We start from the raw sequence: 20,341 nt of genomic DNA on the forward strand, positions 1-20,341 counted from the left end.
GAATACAATTAATCATCATTTATAGGTTCTTATGGTCTCTGAAGTTTTTCCCCCCCTAATCTCATGGGGTAAAATATCATTGACTATGTTCCGCCTCCTCCTAGTGCTAAAAGCTTAGAAAGAGTCAGAGTAACTTCTTTTGATGAACACTGTGAAGAAGATTAAGTGAAGCCTACAACCTCAGATCACCAAGAAATGTCATACCGTAGTTGTCTGTTTCTTCTCTAATGATTAATATATTAAATGGGATCATCTATATTCATCCTAAGAAATTATTTGAAGCAAAAAAAAATTATTTGAAGTGAGCAAGAACAGTACATAATTTCTAGAACCTTTGGCTTATTAATTTTTTGGGCACTCAGACTCCTGGCCGTCAGGAAAATTTTAAATAGATCTTGGCAGCCTTTTTTTTTTTTTTAAAATAGTGATTTACTTTACCAGCATTTGCATCCATTAATAAATATTTTTGTATCTTTTATTTTTGAAATAGAGAAGCAGACTCATCACATTTTAAATAATAGCTCTGACAAGTGACTAGCCCATTGTTAAATTTTAGCACAGGAGAAATGTGATTTTTTAAATGGGCAAGAAAGCTTACATACACCAGTCTTAATGAAAATTCTCATGGAGGTGCTCCTCCCCATCCCCCAACAAATTTCTTCTTGCACCTTTTATGAAAATATATACTGATAGCCTTTTATTGCACATATGAAACTATATGGTAATTAGACACATATTTGGCACTACATCTAGTTTGTCGGCTTCCTCAGGAGCTTTGCCTTAATTGGTCCCAGGCAGTAGAGCAAAGTGGTCAAAGAGGACAGAAGCTAGAGGGAGATGGTGGCCTAGATCCCATTTCTGACTCTGTTTACCAGCTGTATGATCTTGGGAAAGTTGCCTCTCTTCAAGGAGGTTTTCTTATTTGTAAAATCCAAATAATACCTCGCAGAGTTGTTGAGAGGCTTAAATATATAATTTTCTAAATTATAGCCTTAGAAGTGTTAGGGAATTCTTTGACATGCAGGCACTTCGTGTTTCTCTTTGTGCCAATTACTGCTGATCCAAAACAGAACAGAAGGAAGAGGACATCATAATATATGAATGCAGTGCTGAAAACCTCCAGTGCCTGTACTGACAGCACAGCTCAGAGGTTTTCAGCACAAATCCCACTTTTTCTCAAGTGTCTACCCTTCATCCCTTAATGCCTTCCCCTCCCTATTTGTGTTGTGTGGGCATCCAAACCATAACGGTGACTGGAGGGCACAACCAACATTTAGTAGGTGACATCATAAATGGGCAAAGGATACTAGGGGCTCAGAAATGGGAAGTAGACCCTAATGCAACCCCAGATCATTCCACCCAGAATGCCAGTAATACCCCTACCTTGAGAAACACTAGTCGCTCCTAGATTCTTTTCTCTAGTTAATTTCGAATCCACTTTTCACAATGTTGATGCACTCTTCCATAAGACCAACATATGCCAAGAATCCTGCCGTATACGCTGCAGAGTACAGACCAGGTTAAAAATTCTGCACACATCTATTCAGCTCTCTGTGCCACTCCCCTCTTTCTGTGTATACGTTTCCCTTGTTAACAGAATGGGCATGCTTCCCATTTGTTAATTCAGAATTAGTTCTATTATTCCATTAGTTACAATCCAGAGCTTAGGATCTGTGCTGTTTGAAAAGGCACCTTAAACTCCTTCATGTATAAAGAATCACATATGATAACCAGGAATCATAACCACATCATGTATGTAAGAGAAGTATGTTTTATTAAAAATAACTAACACATGAAATTCAAGTATTAGCAAGGACTACTCAATGTAATAAAAGTGAGGCAGTAAAACTAGGTGTCGCTAGTGAGATAAAGATGGTTAAGTTAATCTAAAACTGATACACAACAAAAATTCTGTATATACACAAACGTATTTTCATTCAATCAGAGTCATATGTAAAAACAAGACATGTATGCTTTAGATGAAAAGAAGAGAGGGGTGCTTGGGTGGCTCAGTCGGTTAAGCATCTGCCTTCAGTTCAGGTCATGAGGTCCTGGGATTGAGCCCCACATTGGGCTCCCTGCTCAGGGGGAACCTGCCTTTCCCTTTACTTTTGCCCCTCCCCCTCCTTGCACTCTCTCTGTCAAATAAATAAATAAAATCTTTAAGAAAAAAACAAAAAAACAAAAAAAAAAAAAAAGAAAAAAACAGAAAAGAAAGAAGAGGGAGAGCATAGGAAAAGAAAGTTGAGCATATTCTTCAGTCTTCCTCTCCCACATCTCCAGCTGAGGCTGGTATGATGGCATGATGACAGGTGAGAGAAATAATAAAGCAAATTAGCAACTATTGCGCTTTCTCACTGTGGAGTACTCTCCCACTGCCCCCTTGCCCTTAAGTTCATAAAGCTCTTTTCTATGTATTTCCTGTTAATGGCTGAATAGGACCCACTTTCATCAGTAAATGGCAAGCAACTGCACTGGTGACCAGGACAGGAGTTAATAGAGCCTCCCCAGTGATTTAGTATTATAGCCCAGTGAGGATGAGTGTCAGGGTAATAGATGAAAAAGCCCCCTTGATTTAGTCATGTCCTTCAAACTGCTGCTCGTGGAGTCATTTTAGATCTGAACAGGCATTTTAAAAATGGAATATGATAAAATGCAAGAGAAAATATCAGGAGACATCGTACAGATCCTTAGCAAAAATAGTACAGTTTAAGAAATGCCACAACTGGTTGCCATTGGTGGTAAGGAGGAGAAGGCAGGAAGGGACTCAATGAATCTACACATTGGCTGGGGTGGAATTGTTTTTATCTACTGCTTACTGCTATTCTGATATTTGTAATGTAAGAACTGACAGTATACAGTTTATTTTATATTGACATAATTTGCGATTGGTTGTAAAATGAGGTTACTCTTTCAGCAAGAGCTTTAAGACTTTCAATGAGTTTTGTTTGTAAACATTTGGTAGTTCAGTTGATAGTTATGATTTATAATATGTTGTTGGACTAGTTTCTTATTGTTACCACAACACAAAACTATAAATTTAGAGGTTTTTAAAAAAATATATTTTATTTATTTATTCATGAGAGACACAGAGAGGCAGAGACATATAGGGAGAGAAGCAGGCTCCCCCCAGGAAGCCTGAGGTGAGACTCTACCCCAGGATCCAGGATCAGGACCCGAGCCAAAGGCAGACGCTCAACCACTCAGACACCCAGGTGCCCAAATTTAGAGGCTTTAAAGACTTTGATAAATTTATTATTTTACAGTTCTGTAGGTGAGAAGTCTAACATGGGTTTCATTAGGTTAAAATCAAGGTGTCAGCAGGGCTGCATTCCTTTCTGGAAGGCTCTCCTTGTCTTTTTTAGATTCTAGAGGCTGCCCACATTCCCTTCTTCCTCTGTCTTCAAAGTCAGCAACATAAAATTTATTTGGCTTTTCTGCAACAGTCACATCTCCTCTGACTAAAGTCTGGAAAAGGTCTCCTCTTTTTATGACTCATAGGATTTCATTGGGCCTACCTAGGAAGTCCAAGATCACTTCCCCAACTCAATGTCCTTAACCTCAATCACATCTACAGAATACAATTTTCCTTGGAAGTTAGCATGTTCATAAGTTCTGGGCATTAGGATGCAGACATCTTTGGTGGGGAGGGGGCATTTTTTTGTCTACCATAATTGTGTATATTGACTTGCTTCCAAAATATTTTTCTTGTAAAATAAATTTGTGTAAGAAAGTCAATTGATTTAAGGAAAAAATCATCGAAAAAAAGTATTTAGATATGGCAAAAATAATGAAAATAGCATTCACATGACTTAAAGAATATTGGGAAATACACAGGTCCTGACAGCCCAGAGTACAAGCCAGAGAAACAGTGGTCCCACCATATTCCAGATCATTCTGCCACAACCAGCTGGCTCAGTCCAATGTTCTTAGCATGTGGGTTCACTTTCCTCATCCTGAAGACAGGGATTGTACCAGACAGACGGTCTCCAAAGGTCCTACATAAATGGTTATATTATGAATTTAAATGTCAGGGTTAAGCATATTGTGAAATAACCAAAATACCATATAATATTTAAAACATTAAAACACTGCTTCTTTTATTTTCTTTTTTTAAAAAGATTTATTTATTTATTTATTTATTTATTTATTTATTTATTTATTTATGAGAGAGAGAGAGAGAGAGAAAGAGAGGCAGAGACACAGGAGGAAGGAGAAGCAGGCTCCATGCCAGGAGCCCGACGTGGAACTCGATCCCGGGACTCCAGGATCGCACCCTGGTCCAAAGGCAGGCGCCAAACCGCTGAGCCACCCAGGGATCCCCTAAAACGCTGCTTCTATTTGGAATGCTTACTTCCCCAAATGTAGTTGTCAAGTCCAAAATGTCAGGCTTTGGCTAATTATTTAAACGATTGCTATTATACTTATTGGGGATTGTCCTCCCAGAGTTTGTCTATTGGGGTCGTTTTTAATAAACACCATTTTGAACTGGTGAATGCTCATTATCAGTTGCACTTATCAAACAATTATGGATTCTTTGAGGACGTTTGCTGAATTTAGTCAAATAGGGGGTATTGGACAGGTAGAAGATGGATGGTGGGTGGAAGAAGTCTCCCAAATTAGGTCAACATTTGAAAGGATTGGTGATTTTCCAAGTGCACACTTCTATTAAAAATGTTTAACTTAAAAAAAAAAATAAAAAAAAAAATAAAAAAAAAATGTTTAACTTAAGGGGAGAGATGTCTGTAGTACTTTGAGATAATAAGTTGTTTCAATTCTAGTAATTCTTAATGACTTTCTGTTCTTTTAATTAAAACTACATATTAAAGAAGTATTTTATTCCTTTCTGTTCTAAGAAAAATTTTAAGCTCAATAATACATTCCCCAAAATAAAATCAATTTTGTCCTGAAATACAGTTTTAAAAACTGTGATAGTCTATGTTCTTTGATTATCTCATAAATAGCAGTTTCATATCAGCTCACCTTTCTCCTTCCCCCCTCCCCCCCTTTCACTTTGTGCCAATCACAGGTGGATGCTCAATATCACCCCACAGCACAAGATAAATAAGCTTGGAAGGTTTCCTAGCAACATATTGTTCTGGGAACCTGTTCTGTTTCCCTGAACAAGATGAAGCCAAACATCCTAGAATCTCAGCCAGATGGGAAAGGATTAGCTTATTGAGGGTGTTTAATGCATTCTTTTAAAATTTCACATTAAAATGAACCTCTTAACATAAAGATTGACTTTTAAAAGGACACTTTTTACACGAAAAAAAATTCTATAATACTTTGAATTTTAAAAATATGATTTTAGAACATATTCTCTAGAAGCAAGCCTACAATGTGTAATTCAGCCATTGGTGGGTGAATAGATCCATTTTAGAAACCATGTAGAAAATACTTCCACATGGGACTGATGTTCAGACTGGTCCCCACTAGTTCCCGTGTTCAGGTGCAGAAATATGGACGTACTTCCCATCTTGTGGGTAAATGGCTGCAGGAGGAGGCCCCCCCCCATCGCACCCCCCCCTTGATCCTGCTCCTAGGATGCCTTAGAAACACCTGTCTCTGCTGAAAACTGAGACTTCTTCCCCTTTTCCTCAGCTCCAGGGCTACTTTGGTGCCAAGGACTTGCTACTTCATCTTAAGAGTCTTTTGGGTTTTGGAGTATAGTAATACATACAGAAAAAAAAGCAGCTAGAGGAAATTGAGGCCCCCTATTAAAGCTCAGAAGAGGGGGCACCAGGGTGGCTCAGTCGGTTAAGCGTCTGCCTTCAGCTCAGGTTATGATCCCAGGTCTGGGGCTTGAGCCCTTGAGCCCCCTGCTCAGAGGGGAGCCTTCTTCTCCCTCTCCCTCTGCTGCTCCCCCTGCTTGTGCTGTGTCTCTCGCAAATAAATAAATAAAATATTTTTTAAGAATTAAAAAAAATAAAGTCTAGAAGAAATAATGTTGTTGCTGCTGTTTTGTTGGTACATGATCACGTATATTTTCCTGATTTATCTGATGATCTTGAGGCCAAAAGTCAGGAGTTGGTGCTTCTCTGCTGTTTGCATTCTGGCTCAGCACGGTGTACTCTCGAAGGTCTCTGGAGATGAAGTAAGAAAAAATGAGTTTCTCATGACAGTATTCAGCAGTGGTTTTGCAATTCAGTTCCACCCTGAAAAATGTCCTTAACTTCTTGTTTCACTGGGGAAACTCCCCCATCAGCCGGGAGGATATTGTCACTCTGTGGTTGTTGAATGATTTTTACTGTCTCAAGTTTGGACTGAGTTTGTGAAACCTCCCAGTTGTGGTGAGAAACAGGTAATTCCAGTACTTGGGAGTGCTCCTGGATGTAAGAGCAGAGGGATTAGAATACAGAGGGGCAGGACCCATGGCATTTTTGCTTTTTATTTAACAAGTTCTCTGGCCAGATTCTAACATATATTGCATGTTTTCTAAATACCGTATCTTGAACTCGACAAGAAACCATCTGCTGTGAGCCTCCTATGGGCCAACGACTTATCGTGACGACAGTTACTAAGGAGCATCATCAACACATCATCTTCGCCTTCCAGTCCCTGAGAATCCAGCAAAATAACACATCTGTTGTCTTTTTTAAAATTAGATAATTTTTTCCCTTGTTTCAAGTCACTTATTCTAGCACCTGAACATTAAATAAAGATTTTGATGTTGAAAGGAATTATATAATTTTGATTGGCCAAGGAAGGCCTAAAAGTAGGCTTAATCTGTTATATGGAACATAGATGAAAGCATATTAATTTTATTGAATACTTTAAAAAAAATTTCCAGGAACCAGGTAATATTTTAGATACTTGGCCTGCATTACAGCGTTTAATTTTCCTGACAGCTGTTACGAAGCAGAAATTTGTTTGCCTGCTGCTATATAGATGACAAAACTCAGGCTAAGAGAAGTTAAATACTGATTGCTAAGAGGTTTCATAATTAATAATAAAAGAAAAAATAGTAGGCATTCAGACCCTGGTCTATCTAGGGCCAAATAAAATGACCTGTATTCTGTGTTATGCTTATGTGTTTATTTTTAGTATTATAAGTCCTAGTCTTTTTTCAGAAAACAGTAGACTACTGTCTTTGAAAGATGACACAATTTAGTAAGAAATAGATGAGTTGTTTAGATGATTTTCTATTATCTCATACAGCACAACGATTCTGTTATTTATTGGGAGTTTTCAGTGACAGACCTTATTCTCCCTGATGCAATATATTAACTATTTAGAAATATTTCATGTTACTCACTTTTTTTATTTTTATAAAATAATTTTCCTTTTCAACATGGTAGAGGCTATGAATGAATTTTACCAAAAGTGGTTAGAATTAACCACTGGCAAATACATTTACAAGGAACAGTTATGACATAACAATGTTGCAGAACAGAAATGGACATTTGCAAATAAAGTTTTGTTTATTTACAACACAACCACTCTCGCTTGCTTATGAGTTACTTACAGCAGTGTTTCTGCAATGACAACAGACTGGAGTGGTTGTGACCTAGACCATGTGGCCCAGCCTAAAATGTACTATCGAGGCCTTGACAGAAAGTGTTTCCAGACCTATGCTCTTGGATCTATACTGCCCCCCGCCCCCCCCGCGCTGCCCCTACTTTGAGTTGGGTGTGTGCCATTAGAATACCAGAGACTTAAATTAGGAAACATACCAGGAAATGTTTTCCTGGGGTGCCCGGGTGGCTCAGTGGTTTAGCACTTGCCTTCAGCCCAGGGTGTGATCCTGGCGTCCCAGAATCGAGTCCCACATCGGGCTTCTTGCAAGGAGCTTCCTTCTCCCTCTGCCTGTGTCTCTGCCTCTGTGTGTGTGTGTGTCTCTCATGAATAAATAAATGATAAATGAAATCTTCTTTTTTTTTTTTTTTAAAGGAAATGTTTTCCTACATCATGTCCTTACCTAACATGCTTTTCTTCTAATCCCTATAGGTACCAACCAAGAAACTGAAGAAATATGAGAAAGAATACCAGACAATGCGAGAGAGTCAGCTGCAGCAGGAAGACCCAATGGATAGATACAAGGTATGAGAGGCCTGGGTCACCCATGAGAGCAGAGTGCCTTCTTCCCTAAAGTAGGAGTAGTGGCAAGTTCCCCTCCCTCTGTTCCTTCTTGATTTAGACGCACTCTGGCCATGATAAATGTCCAGGTATGTTTTCATTTCAGGAAACTCTTGAGTAGCCAACCATAATATTTCTTTTCTTTCAGTTTGTATATTTGTAGGTAACTCCACCTGTTGCATTTATACTTGGAATCTTCATAAGAAGCTGAGAGAAAGAGAGGGAAAAAGAAAGAGAGAAAGTGGCTATCGACTACTTTCAAAAATGAGAAAACAAGTGGCACAGTACTGTGTTAGCTGTGCATGGTCACATCCACAAAGACTTTTAGAAGGTGAATTGTTCCCAGCTTGGCACGAGAATGTTTCAGACTTTCCTCTGTCTGTAGCAACTGTCAAAAATACAAACTCATTTGGAAGGAAAAATAAAACCCACAGAGGTTAATGGAGCACAGTAAATGGTGTTTGTCGCAACATTTATTTCCACAAATCTGAGTAACAGTGACATCTCATTATAGTACAGTCCCAGAATCAAGGCTGATTTCAGTTGAATATCTTAGTTAGTTGTAGTATTTTTTAAAAATTGGGCCCCTCTCATCGATAGAGCTCTTCAATGCTAATTAGCAACACTATTCCCATGAAGCAATGTTGGGGAAACACTGATTTCAAACTTACTGTTTTCCAGCTGACATATTGTCTCTCTTGAACATGTTTTAATTCCTCAGATTCCTACAGATGGGTAATGGTTCCCTCCCTTTTCATGTCAGTAACACTGGGATTACAGAGTATTGTAATTTTCACACTGAGCACCACCAATGCCAAAATATGCTGCCAAAAAAAAGTACTGGGGCGCCATTATTAATTTAATCACCCACAGTGGGCAGACTTCCACTTTTGTAACTGTAGTTGCCTTTATGTGGTCAGAGAAATCAACAAGGGCCGCTGTAGCCACAGTACCTCTTGTCTCTGTTGCTGAGCTGAGTGACATGGGAGGCTCCCAGAGGGGCATGGCAGGAAGGAGTACATGGATTTTGTAGTCAGAACTGAGTTCAAATACTGGTTTTCCAAGAAAAAAAACACAGGATTTGTTATCCACATTGAGGGGTTTTAATGCCTATCCCATTGTTCAGCATCTTGGCTGGTTATTGAACCTCTTCGTCATCTGTGAAACACATAGTAGCATACACATTTCCTTGAAGGACTTTTGCAAAGATGAGGGATGTTGTGTGGTAGTACCTAGCACATAGTTGGTGTTCAGTAATTGGTTGTTATTAGCCTTATTAGACCTACTGCCTCCAAGTACCCCGATATTACTAAAGTAATATCCCCTCACATGAATCTGTACTCCCAGTCCCTCGCTTATCTTCTCCATATATCTCCCAAGCATTGTTCCCCGATAATCCGACATCAGTATGTTTCTCCCTGTGTTTATAGAACTGGCTAAAGGACTGACAGTAAGATCCCACATACTGCTGTGGCAGGTAACCATTAACCCATCAACTACTCACAGAATAAGGTTTGAAGCTGATTTCCACCACCAGCACCCCTCAATAAAATTAATTTTAATGTAGCTTACATAGCATGCTGCTTTAGAAAGGCTTGAAGCAGTCATTATAAAATATTTTTTTTTAATTTTTTTTAAAAATTTATTTATGATAGTCACAGAGAGAGAGAGAGAGAGAGGCAGAGACATAGGCAGAGAGAGAAGCAGGCTCCAAGCACCGGGAGCCCAACGTGGGATTCAATCCTGGGTCTCCAGGATCGCGCCCTGGGCCAAAGGCAGGCGCTAAACCGCTGCACCACCCAGGGATCCCATAAAATATTTTTAAGGATTTAAAATGAAGCCCTCCTACTGCTTATACTATCATTGTAATTTTCTTAGTTGCCATCATTACAAATAAAATCTGGGAAGAGTGCTTTAAAAACAGAAGAGAAGGAAACGAAAGACTAAAATTGCATATTTAAAATCAGTCTGGGACTGAACTTCATACTGTTTCTTAAATCCTTTTCGTATCAAAGTAGATATGTATAAACAGTGCAGTGCATATTATTTTTTAAAGAGTACTTATCACACGCAAGACTTTCAGTGTGTGCACATTTTACTGAGAGACCAAACTAGAATTAAACTTTTTTTTATTCTGAAAGCAGATACTACTTTTAACTTTGATATTCTCTATAACCCTTCTTTTGTATTATTATTATTATTATTAAAGTTTAATTTATTTATTTATTCACGAGACACACAGAGAGGCAGAGACAGAGGCAGAGGGAGAAGCAAGCCTCCCACTGGGAGCCCCTTGGTCCCGAATCCCAGGATCACGCCCCAAGTGGAAGGCAAACGCCCAACCGCTGAGCCACCCAGGTGGCTATTATATTTATATTTTGTGTTATCATAATAGCTTGTCAATACATCTAACTAATATTTCTATACCCTTTTAATAACATTTAGATATTTACATTGGCAATACACTTGGTGAAGTTATGGTCCTCAAATTATAATTACATTTTCAAGGTGACAGTTGACAACATGGTTTTCAGCCATCAATAGATTTGTTCTTTCAGATATTCAACATCCAGTTTAAGAAGCTAATTATAATTACCTTAAAGTAGGAGAGTGTTCTAAGAAATACCTTTTAGCCTCTTCTAAATTTAATCCTGTCAAGAATAAGATCTATGTTCCTGGAATGAGCACTTTATAATTCATAGATCTTGGACTGGGAAGCCAGTAGTGTAAATTCTTAAGAATTACTTGGGAAGGGGGATCCCTGGGTGGCTCAGTGGTTGTGCGTCTGCCTTGGGCTCAGGGTGTGATCCCAGGGTCCCAGGGTGGAGTCCTGAATCCGGCTTTCTGCGGGGAGCCTGCTTGGCCCTCTGCCTGTGTCTCTGCCTCTCTCTGTGTCTCTCATGAAGAAATAAATAAAATCTTAAAAAAAAAAAAAAAAAACCTATTTGCACAGATGTGGGGTAAGCCTTAAAAAGCACACCTAATTAAATTAATTTAGTGAGTCTTCCAAAGCATAATGAAGATTATGTTATTACCTGTTCTAGATGGGCAAATCCTAGAAAGAATCAGGAATGCTTAAACTCTCTTGAGTTTGTGACACAGACAGCATCATACATCATTTCTAATTGAAGTATCTTATCAATGTTTAGTATAATTAAATTTAGAATGTTTAATTTCTTCCATGAGGCTAGAAATAGGAATTCTCTTATCAAAGTGTAATTCAAACAGGAAGAAATAATTACTCTAAGTTTACAAAAAGTTTGTCTTCTACATCCTAATTTTTGTAGAGCAGTTAGTTGTTCCTGCACATAATTTAAAATTAAGCTATTTAATTAGACATACCAAAAACAATAAAAAATATTTGAAGTAAAGCTTAATTGGACTTGTATTATTTGCCATCCTTCCATAGCTAATTAAATAACTTAGACCAGTTATCACATTTTGTTTCTAACTTGTCAAGGGAAAGAAGTTTAAATTTTGCTAAACTTCTTACCTGGAAAAAAAAAAAAAAAAAGACTTCCGTTTTTTCTTACTGTGTGGTGCCTTTCCATACTCAGGAAGTCAAGATAAGTGAATCCATCTTTGAAAAGTGTTTTTCTACCAATGAAAAGAAACTTACATTTTATTAATTTTCCTCATCACGGAGACTGTCATTGGTTTTTGGAAGTATTTATGTTTATGAAATAATGTGATTTTAATGAATTGTAATAGTCAAGAACATGGTTTCTATCTGCCTGTGATAACTTTGTGATAGACTTCAGAAGGCTGCCACTCTTTTTGAGCATGAATAATCCAAAGCATTCACTGTTGTAGGATGGTGGAAATTGCAAGCCTCAGCAATATTGAGGAATCTTGAGCAAATTTGCTAAGGAGCAGGTGGTTTCTGAAGATGCCTGTTCACTGATTGAGTTATACTTAACGTTTGAGAGAGGTGTACATGTTACACATATTAAGAATTTCTAAGTTAGTTTATTGATGATCTTCAGAATTCTCCAAGAAGTTTATTCCATTTTTTGTAAGTTTTGCTTCCTGTTAAAGTAGTATTACTGGGAAAATTATGTCACACTAACATGTTTTGACATTATCTGTAACCTGTTTGCTTTCTTAAAAGTTGATTTGTATACTAGAGCAGGGACCTGCAAAACTACGGCATGTGGGACAAATCGTTGCACTGCCTGTTTTTGTAAATAAAGTTTTATTGGAACACAGCCACAACCATTGTTTACTTACCATCACCTAGGACTGCTTTTGCACAACAGTGGCAGAGTTTGAGTAGTCTCAACAAAGACCGTATGGTCTGCAAAACCTAAAATACTCAGTGTCTGGCCATTTACTTTTAAAGTTTGTTGACCTCTGTGCTAGAGAATAATCTAAGACTATTTTTTAAATGCTAGAAGAACTGCAGTCTGGTTTGCCAACTGCCAGTTAGTTATTACTGACAAGAGTTTGTTTTTAGTTTGACATTTAAATTTTTAAAAATTTCTACCAGAAAGATAAAATTGGATATGTTGGGTAAAGGAAGAGCTTAAAGTAATTTCAAATATCCAGATTTTTCTCTCTCAAATCTTCATTTGCAGACAATGTAGACATTTAAACATTTCATCTGTAAGCATTTGTCTTTGAATGTCAGAAAACTGCTGAAATTTGATGATAATTATCAACTCTCTTAAAAGAATTACCCAAACGAAAATATGCGACAGATGAGTGTGTTGTTGCTAATAAAACAGTACTGAGTCTTTTAGGAAAACATTTTCTCCTGACCCTTAAATATCTTTAAAAACCATGTGCCAAGAATTCATTATAGCTGTAGATGACACACCCCAAAGGCTGAGCTAGAGTTTCTGAAGCTGCCTCCTCCCCTCATCCTTTTTTCCTTTTTGGCATATATTCTTCCGAATGCCAGTTCACATTTCTCTGGTTTCTCATCATGGAGTAAACGACGTTTGTCATCCCTTGTACTGCTTCACCCACACTCCAGCCGTCAGACGCACAGGACAGCTGGAAGCATTCCCCTGCCCAGCAATTTTCATTCTGTTGCCTAAAAATGAACTGTTTTGCAAGATTTCCGACCTCGTCATATAAGGAAGTCCCTTCCCCCCCAGCTGACATAACAACAGTGTAAACAACTCACACCGTAGTTGCTAATAGTTCACATACAGCATTTCCATCAGCCACGCAGACTGCAAAGGGCAGTGTGGAGAGGGAGGAGTTTAAGTGTTAACTAGTCTTCCTGAGTTGAGACTTGCTCCCTGGCTGCCTCAAGTATACTTTCTTCCAGAGACTGCCGACATGGAGAGAACTTAAGAGTGAATGACACTCTGGGAAAAACCGAATAGCAAAACAGCAGTAACAAGCGTCTGCTTTGGTTATTGTTTCATAACTGTATTAGTAGGTGTGCGATTTCATTGGATATTCTGTTTTGTTTTGTTTTTTTTTTTCAATTGTCTTTGTACCTATGATTGAAAACGGTAGTTGGTCTATGACTTTTGAGGAGGTAAGTTATTCATCTGTGTCTGTCTGTGATACCGGCGTCTGTCTGTCTGAAAAAAATGCAGTATCCTCCTCCCAAAAGTTACTAACCCAGCTCTCGGGCGCGCAGCTCCTGTGCCAGCGGGAGGGACTCTGAGGAAAGGTGTGGTCTGCTCTTCGTCCCCGGCTGTCGGCTGTGTGAGATGAAGGGTGTTGGCCCTGCGCAGTGGGCGCCTTGGGGGCGATGGAAGCAGCGTCTCCTGCGGTCCTTTCGGAGGGGGGCGGGAGGCCGGCTGCCTGGTGTTGGCAGGCTCGGAGCAGCCGGGCACACCTGCGTGTGCAAACCGTGGCACGCGGCCGCCTCTGCACGCACAGGCTGGCGGGCTGACCTTTCAGAGTGAGGCTAAGCCCATCCAGATGGAACTTTCTTCTCTGTTCTAGTAGAAAGGTGAACTTTTTCTTGCATCAGTCAGTTCAGTGGGGGAAGTGCAGGGGTCAGTTTTGGCTCCTCCAGGAAAGGCTGCAAAAGCCAACCCAGTAAGAATCCTCACTCGAACCCTTAGCAAGTGGGGGCAGCTTCCCTTGCAGGACCCCCCACCCCGGGGTGGGCAGCGGCGCCTGGCTGCCGGCTCCGGGCCAGGGAGGACGGCTGAGCACGCCTTCCGCCCCAGGTTCGGACTTTGGAGGACGATACTGCATTTTCGGCCTCACAGCTTGCTTTCCCACGTGTCTGTGAGTGCAGAGCCGGAGTCACACTCCCACCGTGCTGCTTGCTGTGCACACACCCAACCGAAGCTTCTTGCTAAAGCCAAGGCAGTAGGGGCGCTCCCATAGGCGAGTCTGCTTTTGAAGGATGCTTAGACCCTCCCCCCCAGTATCTCCCAGATCTTCCCTGCCCACCCTGCACCCCCTCGGCCGCGTGCCCATAAGGAAGGGTTCCAGGTGCCACAGGCGTGGTAATGGCACGTTTCCAGTCAGCACGTCAGCTGAGCTCACGTCTCTTCCTTAGATGCTGTCACCCACCAGGCGTTTATCTCCCAGCAACAGTGAAGTAGCCACCTGGTGCATCTTTAAAGGACTCGGAACAAAGTACTTTTCATGTGTACTTCGCCTGTAGGTTATTTTAACTCCCTGGCAAGTGTGTGTCATGTCACCTGAAAACCCGGTAGCTGCGACATTGTCACTTGTGCTAAATGACTAAGTAATGGCTGAGGGGACTGTACCTTGGAGTCCCGCAAGGAGTTTCCGGAGGACTCGGACACGTGATTCAGGAGTAGGGGCTGGAGGAGCGTCCCCATGGGCCCCTGTGAAAGGATTCGGCGCGAGGGAGGCAAGTGGCTTCCCTGCCTAAGCAGCCTGCTTTGGGAACCGCGTGTGATGGAACGGAGCCGGGTGCTGCGGCTCGTTCCCGGCCAGGAGGAGGAGATTGGAAAAGTTTGTGAAACTTTCTTTTTATATATAATTCTAGTTTTCAACAAGTATGTAAGTTGTTTGCACGAGAGGAGTAATAAAAGACTGACTCTCTTGCCCCTGCTAGAGTTTGGGTTGCTCCAGCAAAGATGAAAGATTTAGCTGGGGGGGCCCTGGCTGTTTGTCCGTAGACACACACACACACACACACACACACACACACACACACATATATGAGTGCCTGCTGTTATGATACTTCTGTGGGAGGTCAGAACGTCCACAGATTGAGGGGACAGACAGACTGATGGAGAGCGGCTTGCCCCTACAAGTATGGACAGTGTCTTTTCAGGAATATCTGGGAAAGAGTTCCTGGCAAGACCACCCCTTGAGGGGTTACATAGTATCTTAGCCAAAAATGAAGGTCCAGCCTGGTTTCGGGTAGAATATGAGCTTCTTAAAGGAGTGATTTTAAGAAAAAGCTTCAACGTTGGTGTTTTATCCTTTTCAATGGAATTGAATGGCTTTTACTTTTTTTAAACATTTTAAACACGTATGCTGTATTTATTGTTGAAAACTTAGAAACACTTTGAAAGTACAAAGACAACAATAAAAATCACCCACTGCCTGATATTCATGTTATTTGTTATGAAAACGAGACTTTCTAGTTACTTGTCTTTTTTTTTTCCTCTATGAAGTGGCTGAAGCATTTCTTTGATCTTTAGATATTTTTCACTTATATTTTAACACTGCATGGAATTCTATCGTGAATTTATTTAAAAGCATTTAAGAGATTTTGAACCGTTTTTTTTTCTTTTTCAGTAGATTTCTTTTTTTTTTTTTTAATATTTATTTCTTCATGAGAGAGGCAGAGAGAGAGAGGCAGAGGGAGAAGCAGGCTCCATGCAGGGAACCTGACACAGGACTCGATCCCGGGACTTCAGGATCACGCCCCAGCCGAAGGCAGGCGCTAAACCGCTGAGCCACCCAGGGATCCCCAGTAGATTTCTTTTTCAAAAATGTTTTGGCATTCCCCAACTATCCCAGTCTTTCTTTTCCAGAAGAGAAGACAGAAATAGACTCTGTTGGCTGGTTCTGGTCAAAGCACAGGTTCAACCTTTGGCTTCTGTTAGGGGAGCCTCTGCCTCCATGAAAGTCTTAGGCTCTGTCCTTACCATTGGTTTCTTAGCCCTTCTTTAAAAAACAAAAAACAAAAACAAAAAAAGAACTTAGGCCTTTTTTTTTTTCCCACATAAGCAACCCCAGGTTGTTTTATGGAAGATAAAAAAGATAAAAGGCCTTTCACCCCACACGTTACACTGTGATATACTATCTTCCAGGGCATAGATTTGTCTTCTGGTTGTGCAGCACTGCTTCATCTTGAGTTTCTGCCAGCCTTGCAGAAAACACTGTTAGGAATGTAAATCTGAAAAACAGGAAGGTCTCATCACGTTGAAGTCTTTCCTGTCAGCTCTCTTTGAATCTATCACTGCTAACAGTAGCAAAAAAAAAAAAAAAAAAAAAAGTACTTTTGATAATTTGTAATGGAAGACAGTAAATTCCTATTCTGAAAATCAATGTGAATGTACATAGTTCATAATGTTTAGTTCAAAGGGGACCTTTCTTCCTAAGAATGTGACTTGGTTCTTTCACCATAAGACTTTGTTTCAGATTTTTTCAGATTTTTCCTGGATGTTCAGGAGGAAAAAACCAGCTCAGTAATTTCTTTTAATTTGTTTTTGTTAATAATAATAAAAAAAGGCAAAAGCAAACATGTCAGAAGGATTGTTGCTCTTACTAATACAAAAATTGGTGTTCAGAAAAGTATTTTTACCCCAAGAATGAAAATGTCCATTGATAGCAAAAGTCACGAACCCACATTATCCTGATTCTTGGCTTAGTGCTTTTAATTAAATAGATTCAATTAATTTGAACTCTGATACTGGAAAAACAATTTGAAGAGATGTCTAGTGGCTTCCCCCCATTTCATGCCATCTATGTCGTGCAGTTCCCCTGGAGGTTCAGAGTGGGATTTTTGTGCGTGTTTCAAACAAAGGGTGGCCCATGTCTGTGTTCTAGGTGAAAATGCCACAGGATGGGGAGATGTTGGAAATTTTTCCTTTTGTGGCACCTTTTTTTTTTTTAAAAAAAAATGAAGCCTTTTAAGTGCAGCCTGTGGGGGACAGTTGTAAGTTTCACTGGGTCTAGAGAACCGCACCCGCACCGCTGGCTTAACTCACTATTGTTTCCCAGACAGCAGTCCTGCCTTCCTGTGCCACTTGCGCCTTCTCCTTTTTACACCTTCAAAAGTTCACTTTGTTGTTGTTGCTTGTTCCCCTCACCGGTCCCCTTTGCTTCTGCTGGTTTGTCTCCGCACTAACGCCCCCCTCTGGCTGTTGCTCTCTTCCTGCAGAGGGAGAACCGGAGACTCCAGGAAGCCAGCATGAGGCTGGAACAAGAGAATGATGACCTCGCCCATGAACTAGTCACCAGCAAAATTGCTCTGCGAAATGACTTGGATCAGGTAAACTTGTCATTTCCTGGGTGGAAACCAAACCATGATGACCTCCTCAAGGGCAAGGGCCAAGTGGCTCTCACTGCAGTCCCACTGGGGCTCACACTGTATTGGACACTGACTTGGTTGGATGAATGGGCGGGCAGTGTGCAAGAGGGGACAGCTTTTGGACTGAATCGAGAGGGTGGAAGGCTCAAGCCTTTGCAAATGATTTGGGTTATTTCCAAACAGCATGTGTGACATATTTTTTTATACCTCTAAACTTCTCCGGTGTCTCTTCTCTTCATCTGTACTTTTCCTAAGCCAAGGGCTGCCAGCATAATTACCTGGGAAGATCAATCACCAAGACTCTACTCATGCCACTCTAACAGCGGGAGGCAGTTTACTTTCAGTTCCAGAGAGAATTTGCATCCACAGTAAATGTGAAGATTTTAGATGCAGTATGTACATTAAGATATATGTACTGTTGGATAGACAGGCATTCTAGTGGCTAAGAGCCAAGATTGCCAAGGTGTGAATCCTGGCATTACAGTCTGCTCAGCACGTGACCCTGGGCAGTTCTTAACCTGCCTATATGTGTTAAATTGGGTAAAGCCTTTCAACAGTGTGTGTTCAATAAATGTTAGCTGTTGCTAGGAAGACCTGAAATTGTTCAACTTCCCTGGTTCTTTCCAACAGTACAGACAGCTTTAGGACTTCCTATTTTCTGTGTTTTAAAAAATAGTTGGCAATATGGAAAGAGTCTTGGGTGGATTTAAAATTATCTCTCTTTTCTGACTTAACAAGTGAATATTCCCAACAAATGGTGCCAGGGTCAGAAAAAAATGAGACTTAAACTTTTGAATCTGTATTAATGAGACTATGGTGGGGAGTCAGTACTTTAAGGAAAATCTTTTTTTTTTTTTTTCCTGTAAGGAAAATCTTGTTTTCATGTTAGCTCTCCTAATGGTCTGACTTGCATTTGATTCTGTTATTTCAAATCTTTTATCCACTAATAGTTTTCTTAAGATGGATAACTAAATGAGAAAGAGTTTTAAACAGCTGGACCCTGCAGGGGGATTCGGTGAAGTTCCCTAGAGAGATTCATACATTGCAGTTGTTCAGGGAATGTACTTGGTGTTACTGATCAAAGCCTTTCAAAGGATTAAAAAAATAAAGAGATGGAATGTCTACTGAATACCTACTATGCACCAAAGACTATATTTAGCAATTTTATAAGCATCATCTCATTTAATTTTGCTCATGATTCCACCAAGCAAGTATTATTTTAATTTTACATTTAATAAATGAGGAATATGACATATATACTCTGACTTGGAAGCTATTCTAACAAAAGTAGAAATCTGGTCAAGAATATGTATGCAAGATTATTTACTACTTAGAAGTAGTAAATACGTGTACAAGATTGTTTACTACAAAAATATGTGCACAAGATTGTGTTACTTAGAAGAATAAAAAGTAGAAATAATGTATATGCCCAATAGAAGGGGAGAATAAAAGAATATCTGTAAAATGTCTTTTTGGAATCATTTTTAAAAACAATGGGAAGATGATGTTATAATAATATTTTTGTAAAACCTATAAATTTATCTGTATATAATTCTTACATATAAATTGCAAGGGATATGGCTGGCAAAGGGCCATTATGTAGGAAAGGACGCTGAAATGTACTTTAAAATAAAAAAAGCCTACAAGGAAATCCATCAAAATATTAATACTAGATATCTCTGGGCGATAAGAGTCAAATCTAATTTTTTGGTTCATTTTTATACATTTTTTTCAATTATTCTGTCTTTTATAAGGAGACCATAAATTCTTAACCACTCTTGGTTTAGTAATAATATGCATTATACCTTTTTAATAATCAGAAAAACTATTTTTAAAATGTTGTGCCACCAGGAAAATCCATTTTCTGGATCAATCTGGAAAGACTGCTGCATGAGTACTCCTGAAATAATTGATTATTGACTACCTGGGTAGACAGCTCATGGAGATTCTAGGTACTAGTCCCTGAAGAAAAGATTCCTTCATTCTTTCATTTTTGCCTCTTTCTCTTATTTCCTCCCTTTATACATCTCTTTTTTAAAAATTAAGTAAGACCTGGCCCCTGCCTTTTGAAGCTTATTATCTAGGTCAAAGAATAAAATTATCTATTTCTTGCATATCTCCTCTGAACATCTGATTTTGCAGTTTCTGCCTGAGTGAGGTTTGTTTGCCTATATAGAAGTGTCCCCGTGCTTTGGGCATCATGCCCCCCAGCCAGCCAGGAAGGGCACCAAGAAAGTTCCAGCTCTGCCTGCCTTCATCCAGTCCACCCTGTACTTTTCCACTGCCACTTCTATCAAAATCAGATCTCTTAATTAAAACAGCAAAACTTTGGCAAACATTAAGCAAACATGAAAGCAGATTGTATTCAAGACAATATTTAAAGCAAACAAGAACTAATTAGGTAATTAGGTACTCTTTAAAAATGAATTATTCCTTACCCTCATCATGTGACTGCTGGCTTTGGGCTTCCTGGGCACCAGAGGCTCTTAATTATTCTCTTTGACAGAGCCTTCTGCTTTGACAACTCGCCCTCCCTCAGACTCTTAAAATAAGGACTTTGCAGTGATTAACAATGTAAAAAGATACAACATCTCCGTTTCAGTTTCTGTAGCGAGCTACCTTCTAGCCTTTCTGGTCCTTTCTTGTTCCCAAGGAACAAACAGAAGAGACATAACCAGTACTTTCCCACTAATGATGCTGCCTGGTCCTAACCGTAGCAAGTTCTGTGTTAGAGCAGAAACTCCATGTAATGAGTGACAGAGTCTCCAGTTTTGTTTTATTTTATTTTTTTTTAATTTTTTTATTTATTTATGATAGGCACAC

At 39.7% G+C, this 20,341-nt stretch overlaps 1 protein-coding gene across 12 annotated transcripts in view; it reads left to right on the plus strand.

Annotated features, from left to right (window-relative positions):
* The window catches only part of RABGAP1L (RAB GTPase activating protein 1 like), a 737,000-nt gene that overhangs the window by 695,501 nt on the left and 21,158 nt on the right, over positions 1–20,341 (plus strand). For 9 of the 12 annotated variants that reach the window (XM_041753512.1, XM_041753528.1, XM_041753506.1 and 6 more), the window contains 2 exons: positions 7,951–8,043; positions 17,369–17,479. In XM_041753512.1, coding sequence (XP_041609446.1) covers positions 7,951–8,043; positions 17,369–17,479 — 204 coding nt within the window. Of the gene's footprint in view, positions 1–7,950; positions 8,044–8,227; positions 13,574–17,368; positions 17,480–20,341 lie in introns of those variants that run through there. The other 3 variants (XM_041753536.1, XM_041753597.1, XM_041753587.1) reach the window with 2 other exon arrangements.

The sequence above is a fragment of the Vulpes lagopus genome, chromosome 1, assembly GCF_018345385.1.
Source record: "Vulpes lagopus strain Blue_001 chromosome 1, ASM1834538v1, whole genome shotgun sequence".
NCBI lineage: Eukaryota > Metazoa > Chordata > Mammalia > Carnivora > Canidae > Vulpes > Vulpes lagopus.